The sequence below is a fragment of the Hoplias malabaricus genome, chromosome X1 (genome assembly GCF_029633855.1).
Source record: "Hoplias malabaricus isolate fHopMal1 chromosome X1, fHopMal1.hap1, whole genome shotgun sequence".
NCBI lineage: Eukaryota > Metazoa > Chordata > Actinopteri > Characiformes > Erythrinidae > Hoplias > Hoplias malabaricus.
The window spans coordinates 5691393-5702978 of NC_089818.1; the positions used below are offsets into that span (position 1 = coordinate 5691393).

The 11586-nt window shown below is 40.0% G+C and overlaps 1 protein-coding gene across 1 annotated transcript in view; it reads right to left on the bottom strand.

Annotated features, from left to right (window-relative positions):
• The window catches only part of LOC136675657 (vasoactive intestinal polypeptide receptor-like), a 34028-nt gene extending 32279 nt beyond the window's left edge, over window positions 1-1749 (bottom strand). The window contains exon 1 of the mRNA XM_066652342.1: window positions 1485-1749. Coding sequence (XP_066508439.1) covers window positions 1485-1535 — 51 coding nt within the window. The 5' untranslated portion in view covers window positions 1536-1749. The remainder of the gene's footprint in view (window positions 1-1484) is intronic.
• Window positions 1750-11586: the final 9837 nt, after the last annotated feature.

Here is an 11586-nt window from a genome sequence, read left to right on the forward strand (position 1 = left end):
TTTAAAATCATACCTTCAGGACAAAATATTTAGCAAGAGATGTCTCATGAAGTCAAAGCAAGTTCAGGTGGTTTCACTGAAGATAAACCAAAGACCTTCTAATGCATTCAGTTGTACCCTTTCCAAAGAAAAGCACTGTAAGAATGAAAATGCCACACATGAGCATGAGGGGGGGAGCCCTCAGAATTGGGCTTCTGGTTCAGTCTGCATTCTCTGGAATGATGAAACACCTTTCAATACTGTAGGGATGAGTCTGAGTGACAGAACTAATGATCCAACCAGAGTGCATAACCTCTAATGCTCTAAAGCTAATGCTCTCTTGTGACTGGGTGGTATTGAAACCACCACTCACTGCCCCGAAAGCCTTGCTCAGCAAAGGGTGACTCTGTATTCAAACGTTTCATATCAGAAGAGTTTCGTTCATAGACTAAAGTTTCAGTAGCAGGCTACGCAAAATTTAAGTGCCTGTTTTTCATTGTTATTTAATGCACGTCCATTATATTTTACACGTTTTAAATGTGCACTCTTTATCTGTTAAATTGCAAATATTGGACAGAAATCTGAATACAAAATGTGTGCAAAGGTTATGGCATTTTTAATTTTCCATTTAATACAGATATCACAGGGAATACATAGGAAAACAATGAAATCTGCAGGAAAAATATAAACAATCCCAGTAAACAATTAGCCGTTGATTCAACGTTGAAATAACGTAATGACTGCCGTCTAATCAACGTTCTCTTAAGGTTGAAAATGAAAGTTGAAAAGACGTCCAAACACAGACATTGAAAAGACGACTGTTAGACGTATTTTGGACGTCCATTGACGTTATTAATTGGTCCCGAAATAAATTACTTGTATAAAACGCGTTTTGGACGTCCACTGACGTTATAGATTGGTCACCACTTAACTAACTTATTAAGATGGAATTTGGACGTCCACTGACGTTTAAAATATGTCCTTGACGGACAGACTACTTTTAGACCTATTTTGAACGTCCAGGGACGTTCCTTGTTTACTGGGATGTCTCTTAACACCGCCAAAACAACGTTCCGGAAAAGTACAAATAGTTAATATAACTTCAAAGTGCTTTTGAAATCCAGTTGTGTTCCCTAAGTGTACTCTACATTTTCTTTTCTAAATGTGGAACATTTTTCATATGAGAACTGCCTGGAGTGGATAAGAGGTTTATAAAATCATTAAAACTTAAACATCTATCATTTAAAAAGAATGGGGTACAATGGTATTCTCTCATTAAATGTGCTAAGTCACTCCTGTGAGGACACCACCACAAACACAGTGAAAGATACCAAGAGTGACAGTCAAACGAGTGAATGAGCCGAGCATGTCTGTACCCGGGGGTGTCCCGGCTGCAAGAACGAACACAGGTGCCGAGAGATGTCTGTAAACGTGCACAGGAGTGAACAATCATTAACTGTTGCCTAATAAAGTCTCAGTCTGAAGAGTGTGTGGATGGAACTCACAGGTCTGAGAGAAGTCAAAAACACGAGGAAGATCCGTTGGAACGCGTTCATTTCTTTCGGTTTCTGCCTCTTTCCCAATTCTCTTCTGTGCTTCTTTTGTTCTTTCTTCTTCTTGCCTTATCCCAAGTGAAACGCTGTCACCACTGAACAGGAGGAAACTTGACTACAGCCTAAAACGTAAACGCGAGGTTATTTCCAAAGAGTGGTTTTCCCTCGGAACTGGAGTCCACGCTCAGTCAGAACGGTAGAACGCGAGATAAAGGCACGCGATCTCTTTACGCTTATCTACTAGAGATCCCTCAGAAATGACGCTTGGTGAAATCGCCCCTCGAGCGTAACGCCCACAGCTTCCACGCCGTTCACACGCAAAGAGCTCGAGGCTCCAGAGAGCAGCCAATGAGAGTCAGGTGAGTAAACAGGTGAATGGAATAGACATAAGAGCCATAAGATTTAGAGTAACCGTTTCCGACGCACTGTAGCTATTACACGTTTTTCAGAGGCTTAAAGTTGCTCCAGGTAACTTTTGTAAATCTGCGTTTGTGCCGACCCCTCTGGTGGATATATGTCATTGATCAAACTGTGAAACATGGGTTGTGCTCTCTCCCCCACCCAAACTATCTGATGATTGCAAGTGCATTCACGTTCGAGGAGCATTCACTGAGGAATTATTGCCCAGCTGAACATTTCTGAGCCTGATGTCATCCAAAGAACTCCCACCAAATGTGATTCAGAGTCTCTCAAGAAAGAATGGGTTCAAAGCACAAGCACAACCATGGATAATTTAACACAGGTGGTGGATTTTTATTTTGTATTTTTTTGGTAATGGGAGACAACAAGAACACCTGGAGAAACCACACAAACACAGGGAGAACATACCCAACTCCTCACAAACATTGACCTGAGGAGATGATTGAGCTTTTTGAGACTTTTCGAAATGGTTAAGAGGACTTCCTTCCATTCTCTTGCATTAGCATTTACATTGATTGGACTATGTCAACTGATATTTGTCCAATCGTATCCATGGATACACTGATCAAGTATAAACCTAGTTCCAAAAATATTGGGACAGAAGGTAAAGGGCAAATAAAAACATTCATTCATTCATTCATTCATTATCTGTAACCGCTTATCCAGTTCAGGGTCGCGGTGGGTCCAGAGCCTACCTGGAATCATTGGGCGCAAGGCGGGAATACACCCTGGAGGGGGCGCCAGTACTTCACAGGGGAACACAGACACACACATTCACTCACACCTACGGACACTTTGGAGTCGCCAATCCACCTACCAACGTGTGTTTTTGGACTGTGGGAGGAAACCGGAGCACCCAGAGGAAACCCACACAGACACAGGGAGAATACCAAATAAAAACAAACAAACAGAAAAAGAGTTTGTAAATCCACCTCGGTGTATATTGAAAGGAAAAGCAAGGCAAGTACCAAGGCAAAATATTTCATATTTCTCCTTATGATTATTAAATGCTGAAAAGTGAGTTGATACAGCAGTAAACATGCTCTTGTTCCAAGTTTCTGAAAACGGTTGTAACCAATATATTTGTAATGAGAGTTTAAAAAAATACTTTTTGAATAATTAACAAGAATTTATTCATCACTGAATTCTTATTACTAGCATTTCATACACGGTCCCAACTTTTTGTACACACTGCTTGAAAACATAGATACCGGACAAGTACATGCCTCAAAAATGATGGGAAATATTGATAGATATCATGCCAAAGAAAAACAGTATGCAAACCAACACACCAAAGCAAACATTCCATTCCAAAAGCGCCCGATTCGTTGGTGTCAACAGTAACCAACAGTGGGCGGAGCCTTGTGTGAAAAAAACGTTTCCAATGCAGGGTTTTTGCATTATCTTAGGCCCTGCTTCAGGTGCCTTGGTACCATTGTGTCCAGAGTGATAACACTCTGAATGGTTGTTATCTTGTAAAGTAGGAATACTCAAGAATGTTTTAAGATATTTGAGTATTCCTGAGTATTCTTGTTTGACAAGTAAACAAACTCTCAAGAGCTTCAAAAACACTATTAAATGTTTATACATGTTTACATTACATGCCCCAATGACGATGTGTTTGCAGGATAAATTCCAAAGATAATAGTCAACAAACCGATTGTCATTGGAACATGTAACACAGATATGCACCATTAAGTAACATAATGTAATCAGAATTTATCATAATATGACTCTGATTCAAATAGATAGTCATTGGGTTATTAAATATTTAAAGGGTTTTCATTAAAAGCAGCTAAAAACAGATATAGTAAGTAACAAGTACAATTTTTAAAAACATTTAGCTGTTTTTGCTGTGAATAACTGTATTGTTTAAATGTTATTAGTTTTAATTTCTTTGGTATTGATTTTTCATTAAATAATAATCATTTTCAAATATTTATTAATAAATTCCAATAACTGCTCAGTATTTACTAAGTCTGTGTTATGTCAATATGTATTCTGCTCCGGTAAACACATTACAATGGTAAGAGACGTCACCAAATACTCATTAATTCATCTTCTCTAACCGCTCCATCCTGAGCAAAGCAGAAACTCACCCTGGACAGGGCACCACTCCAAGTATCCTTCCCAGGACCCCAGGATGGTATAGCTGTGGGGAAGGTACACTATGTGTTTTGTGCCACCATACACATGATTATAAATAGATATTAAGTTGGAAATGCTGTCTGCCTTTCTTCTCTTGCATCAATGCACAGCAAAAAAAAAATAACTCATAAAATCTAGAGTAACTCTAATATAAAGTAGCATTCAAATGCAACATGCCACATGACGTCACGTATGAAAGCAATAAAATATAAGAAATGTAAGTATTCATAACTTTCCTGCCTTGAAGGATGAATTTGCATTAAAATGAATCTACGGCAATAATATGAAAGAAAATCAATCTGCATACCTTTACACTTGTGTTATTAGAGCTCTGAGCAGATCATACGACAGTCCACGCTGCATTAGTGAAGGAAATCACATTTCTTTCTGTAAAGTAGTACTGTTGGGGACATTTCTTGAGAAGACTTTGATAGTGTGTTTTCCTTCACCGTTGAAGCCTTTCGTGGGAAACATCACACAGGTTCATGGGTAATATGAGAGTTATATGGCATATATCTTGACTACATTTTTAATTTTCTAGATTGAGATGAAGTTTGCCCACAGAATAAAACATGAGGATTTTAAAAATGTGTTTTAATCCTTCCTACAGAGGTCACACTTAATCGTTCAGACTTTCAAACACCATTTCTTTAAAAGGAAGTCATGAACAGTAGCTAACAACATAAGGGCATGTGATTTTCCTGGTTCTACAATGTTTTCCATTAAACTCAGAATCCAGAATCCAAAGAGAGGTCACTGCACATATGTACTTTCCTTTCGAACTTGACCTTTGGCTGTTCACGTCCACCAAAACATTCACATTTGTCCATGTTTACTTAGGTTAAGTAAACCCCCCAAACACACACAAACAAACACATAGATTTAGTCAGTAATTCATCCATTATCTGTAACCGCTTATCCAATTTAGGGTCGCGGGGGGTCCAGAGCCTACCTGGAATCATCGGGCGCAAGGCGGGAATACACCCTGGAGGGTGTATTCACAGGGCAACACAGACACACACACACACACACACATTCACACCTACGGACACTTTCAAGTCGCCAATCCACCTGCAACATGTGTTTTTGGACTGTGGGAGGAAACTGGAGCACCCGGAGGAAACCCACGCGGACACGGGGAGAACACACCAACTCCTCACAGACAGTCACCCGGAGCTGGAATCGAACCCACAACCTCCAGGTCCCTGGAGCTGTGTGACTGCGACACTACCTGCTGCACCACCGTGCCGCCCAGTCAGTAATCTATAATGTTAATATGAAATCCTCAAATATGCAATCCCTCTGGAGCCCCTCTCTAATATTACATACCCAGCCTGGTGTTGTCTGTTAACTCGATTGAATTCAATTCAATTCAAAACAAAGACAACAAAGAGACATCTAACTATTAAAAAGTAGAAACTTGAGATGATATTGCTCTATTTCTGCTCCATAGATGGGGATTTATTTATTTTTGCTGTACATTTAACTGATTGTAAATTTGTAAGAGCACTAACGCATGAAAGTAAACGCAAACCTAAAGTGCTACAAAACTAAACAACTCAAGCTACAAACAAGATTCTGTGGTAATTCAAAGAATGAATGAACATTTACAGACATGTTAAGCCCCCTCTAACCAACCATTCCACCTTAAAAGACACATGTTATGAAAAACTGATCATACAGAACTCTAGTGGCATGTATGTTTTATGGCCACTCCCCCTCTACCATTTGTTGTTCATTTCATGTGAGGTGCACTTTCTACTACTACTACTACTAGTATTAATAGTACTATCACTACTTCTACTGATAATATTAATAATAACATATTTTACTCACAATACAATTCATAACTTTGATTTATTTCTTATTTTATCATTCCTATAGCAGTCCTTTTAATTCAACCAAAGCACAGATTCCCTGAAAGTCATTTAGATGTAAAATGGCCAGTCTAATCCTCTCACACTGATTATAACCTTAATGGATCTTGAGAATTCACTTCATGTGCCACTGGTTTTATTGACTTTTCAGTAACTCTGAGAGAATCCTGCTCTATGTATGTGCATGTGTATTAAGCCTATATATATATATATATATATATATATATATATATATATATATATATATATAGCCCTCCAAAACCTTCAGAACAAAGGTGAGACTTCCTGCTTCACAGCAATCTCAGTTGATTAAAGCTGATGCTGTGCTTTGAAAGAAAGCTCAATCCGCACTGTGTGGTTACAGACAGCGAAACTAATTCCTGCCACAAATCTGTCAACAACAAAGTACAGGGATGTTCTGAACTGAGTGTATGGTGCAAACAACAACCTGCATCAAACCTCAACCATTTCAGCTTTTTTCCACCAAAAGAATTCAGTAAACACTGCTCATTAGAATGTTTGAGAACACTTGGCTTTCAAAAATAAATAAAAGATAAATAAATGTTTTAAAAGACCATTTCAGTCAAAACACTTTGAATTCGACCATTGATGCCTGTTGATTTTCTGATTTAAAAACAAGAAGAAACTTTCCTGATGATATAACTTGAGTATGGACGTAAATCTGGAACTACAAATGTATAAGTCCTCTGAGTTCAGTGCTAACAACCACCGTGTTAGTATCTACTGACTAGTAAATCAATGGCTAGCATTCAGTATTTAATGTATGTGTGCAGTTTTTAAATGTTGTCATTTAGCACCCTTAAATATAGCAAATGACCAAAACATGACCAAAAAGCTCAACATGCTGGGAAGACAACACTAATGGCTCAGACAGCTGGGCCACTCAGGAAGTAAATGAAGTTGAGGGTTGATGCTAAATATGGCAAAAATGTTAGCTTACTGTCGAATGCTAGGCTAACAAAACCTCAGCAGACATGATGTCATAACTGGAAAGTTTTTGGTTGCTGATGACACCAACATTATCTGATAAGGACTGCTACAGACTAATTTCAACTATAAATACTGAATTAAACATTATCAATTCATGGTTTAAATTGAATAAGTTTTCTGTGAACATCAAGAAAATCTGTTACACGCTCTTTGCTTCAAGAAACAAAAAAGGTATTAATAGCCTACCATCAGTGAACATATCCAACAACAATATATCCCGTGTCCTCTGTACAAAGTTACTTGATGTAATTATAGATGATTAACGTAGCTGGAAAGATCATATTGCAGTGATATCACAAAAAATAGCTAAAACTATTGGACGAATTAAACATGTATTACCCCCGTATGTACTTCTCAATCTTTATTATACAATGATCTATCTGTATCAGTCATGCTGTAATATTATCTGAGCTAGCACTTACAAAAGTAATCTCACAGGTCTTCATAATCTACAAAAGCGAGTCAGATTGATCACTTCCTCCTCATATTACGCTTTTTCTCACCCGCTATTTTTAACTTAAAGATTCTAAATGTATATGACATCAACCTTTTTCAAATCTGTGAATGCATTTTCTTATTCAAGCAAAACAACCTTTCTGACTGTTTCCAAAACGCATTTCAATATAACTCCGAAATCCATCAACACTTCACCAGAGCCTCTGACTAAACCAATTCACAATTTCACACAGAAGACCTCGTAAATGGAACTGTTTAACACCCAACTTGAGGACTTGTAACAATTTTGACTCCTTCAAAACATTAGCTAAACTTCATTTCTTGTTACACCCATCTATTTTGTGAATCCACATTACACCAACTATCTCTGTGGTATGACTCTTTACACTGAATCTCTGTTATTTTTTTGCTGTATGTTTTCTCTTCTTCTTCTATTACTATTCTTTTAAAATTTATAATTTAAGTTAAACTAAAGTGGGAAAGGGCCTAGTACAAGCGCTTTGAGTTTTTTTGTATTTTCCCTGCACTATTTTGTTTGTTAGTGTATGTTTAATATTTTTTTCTGTACTCCAATATTCAAATTTATTGTGCAAAAAAAAAAGAAGAAATAAATCACTGGCTTTTCAAAGTCAACTGAATAGCAATTTCTAAAAAACCCACTGAACAAAACCACACAATAAAACTGAACACATGACATGGACAACAGATTTGCTAACGCTAGTTCCAACCCCATATCTTGTTCCTCATCACCCACTGAAGACCAATCTGACAGCAAATGTGCTTCAGGAAAATACCATGTACAATATCAGCCATCAAGGTTCCACCGGCCGTGTTCTCAGCTTATATATTCTAAGAAGGCCAATGACATATGAAGGAAATGTGTAATCTGTTCTGTGTCTGTGCTGTAGGCTCACTTGATCTGTCAGGAATGGCCAAACCGTTTACACCACTGACCCTTCTGACCACGGTCAAACGAGCATTAGATCTCGTTAAGTGTCCATTCAGACGTTACCAATGGGAGGGTCAGGCACAATGCTCCTGGCTTAGGGTTACAAATGTGTCGTTAGCTGGTGTAATAAGTAAGCCAATTCTGAGCTTTCTGCGCATAAGGGAATGGTCCAAAAAAAAAAAAGGTCCAAGGAGCTTCGGCCAAACAGAGAAATAACCACCATCAGTTCCACTTTCCCTATATGTGCATATTGTATTTAGTTCTAAAACTACAGACTTTTGCCCTGTGGCTTTGTAACTTTGGTCCTCTTTTCACGCTACTCTACAATAGTCAGCACTGATGTGTCTGGTCCACCAGTGCAACACACAAACACACCACAGCCAATCTTTTGGCTGATTGTTTTGAGAACACAAAATTGTTTGTGCCACTACTTGCCTGCCACTACTTTATGTTTTAGCTCAACACACTTGAAGGAGAACACGCCAATTACACTGTGCAATAAGCGATTATGCAGTTGTGGATTGTGTACATAGGATAACTCATAGTTGATCACTTATGTTATGCTCTTAAATCTGTTTACTGCTTCCTTAAATAATGTTCTCTTAATTCTTTTTTGTTTTAACTCCTTTTTTCTCTTAATTGCACCAAATTTTATTTATTTATGTATAAATAAAATGTACAATGACAATAAAGGTTTCATCGTCAATTCTGTCATTTTTAACGGTGCTGGTTTAAGTGGAACAGGGCAAGTCAGAGACAGAAAAATGTGACACATATCAGTGCCAGAATGACAATAAAAACTGTACAAGTGTCCTACAAGCAAAACATGACACCCACTGCTATTAAGAAAGGGTGAGCCTAATGTTAAGTCAAGGCAGTTCTTACCTAATTGCGTTTTACACTATTGTTCAGTCAACCAGACGCATCAGATGAAACAGGACACAAATAAAGGTCAGAGAACTTGCGTGTAGCCGCAGAGCACAAAATATGTTAATTAGTCACTTGACTACTTGGCTGTAAAAGCCACAGCAGTCAATGTAAGTTTTTACAACAGTCAGAGATGATAGATAATAAGTAAATTACATGTTAGCAAGGCTTTGTATCATCAGTGTACGCCTAAAAACACCAACCTGACACCAAATCAGTCATGTCTTAGGATAAAGGGGAAATTGCCATTAATATGTGATCAAAACTTCATTATTTTCAAAAAAGACAACTTTACGTGTGAAGGAAATCACAATATGTATTGTGAAGGTTTTATAATTCAAAAGGTTTAATTCTATGTAATTTTAGAACATGAGCTGTTTATTCAGTGTAGTAGGTACTCTTTTTAAAAATAAATAAATAAATAAAACACAAATGGTTTTTTGCATCACTTAAAGCAGAATTATGACTCTGACGCTGACTGTGATGCTGCGCAGCATGTTACCTGCTTGGCTGGCAGCTGCTGGTGATTTAGTGTGGAGCGAAGCTGAGGGATGGGCCACAGCAGGACTCTTTCCCAGGAGCTTCAGTTAACAAACAGCAGCTCTTCAGAGGCATTCACTCACTAAAAACCTCTTAGATCAACATTACGACAGGCCTGCCTTGTTCACACATGCAATTCATGTCCAGTGATTCGTGTAGAGAAAACATGTTGACCTTTTAAAGGCCCATAACATGGATACTTTGGCTGGATGTTTTTTTTTAAATAATAGTTAAATGTTTATCAAAATCATTATTACATTTTCAAAATGGACCATATAGGTGTATAAGGTGCAGGATCGTTTACTTATACCCATCTCTCCATCTGCCTCCACCATTTTACTTCCACTGCTATTTTAAAGGATGGTCAACCCACAGTCAGTAAGAATGTATGTCACTTATATTATTATAGGAAATTAAGGACATGGGCGGCACAGTGGCGCAGCAGGTAGGTGTCGCAGTCACACAGCTCCAGAGACCTGGAGGTTGTGGGTTCGATTCCTGCTCTAGGTGACTGTCTGTGAGGAGTGTGGTGTGTTCTCCCTGTGTCTGTGTGGGTTTCCTCCGGGTGACTGTCTGTGAGAAGAGTGGTGTGTTCTCCCTGTGCGTGGGTTTCCTCCGGGTGACTGTCTGTGAGGAGTGTGGTGTGTTCTTCCTGTGTCTGTGTGGGTTTCCTCCGGGTGACTGTCTGTGAGAAGAGTGGTGTGTTCTCCCTGTGTCTGTGTGGGTTTCCTCCGGGTGACTGTCTGTGAGTAGTGTGGTGTGTTCTCCCTGTGTCTGCGTGGGTATCCTCCGGGTGACTGTCTGTGAGGAGTTGGTGTGTTCTCCCTGTGTCTGCGTGGGTTTCCTCCGGGTGACTGTCTGTGAGTAGTGTGGTGTGTTCTCCCTGTGTCTGCGTGGGTATCCTCCGGGTGACTGTTTGTGAGGAGTTGGTGTGTTCTCCCTGTGTCTGCGTGGGTTTCCTCCAGGTGACTGTCTGTGAGTTGGTGTGTTCTCCCTGTGTCTGCGTGGGTTTCCTCCGGGTGACTGTCTGTGAGGAGTGTGGTGTGTTCTCCCTGTGTCTGCGTGGGTTTCCTCCGGGTGACTGTCTGTGAGGAGTGTGGTGTGTTCTCCCTGTGTCTGCGTGGGTATCCTCCGGGTGACTGTCTGTGAGGAGTGTGGTGTGTTCTCCCTGTGTCTGCGTGGGTTTCCTCCGGGTGACTGTCTGTGAGGAGTGTGGTGTGTTCTCCCTGTGTCTGCGTGGGTATCCTCCGGGTGACTGTCTGTGAGGAGTGTGGTGTGTTCTCCCTGTGTCTGCGTGGGTTTCCTCCGGGTGACTGTCTGTGAGTAGTGTGGTGTGTTCTCCCTGTGTCTGCGTGGGTATCCTCTGGGTGACTGTTTGTGAGGAGTTGGTGTGTTCTCCCTGTGTCTGCGTGGGTTTCCTCCAGGTGACTGTCTGTGAGTTGGTGTGTTCTCCCTGTGTGTGCGTGGGTTTCCTCCGGGTGACTGTCTGTGAGGAGTGTGTTGTGTTCTCCCTGTGTCTGCGTGGGTTTCCTCCGGGTGACTGTCTGTGAGGAGTGTGGTGTGTTCTCCCTGTGTTTCCTCCGGGGTGCTCTGGTTTCCTCCCACGGTCCAAAAACACACGTTGGTAGGTGGATTGGTGACTCAAAAGTGTCAGTGAGTGTATGAGTGAATGTGTTTGTGTGTGTGTGTGCTGCCCTGTGAAGGACTGGCGCCTCCTCCAGGGTGT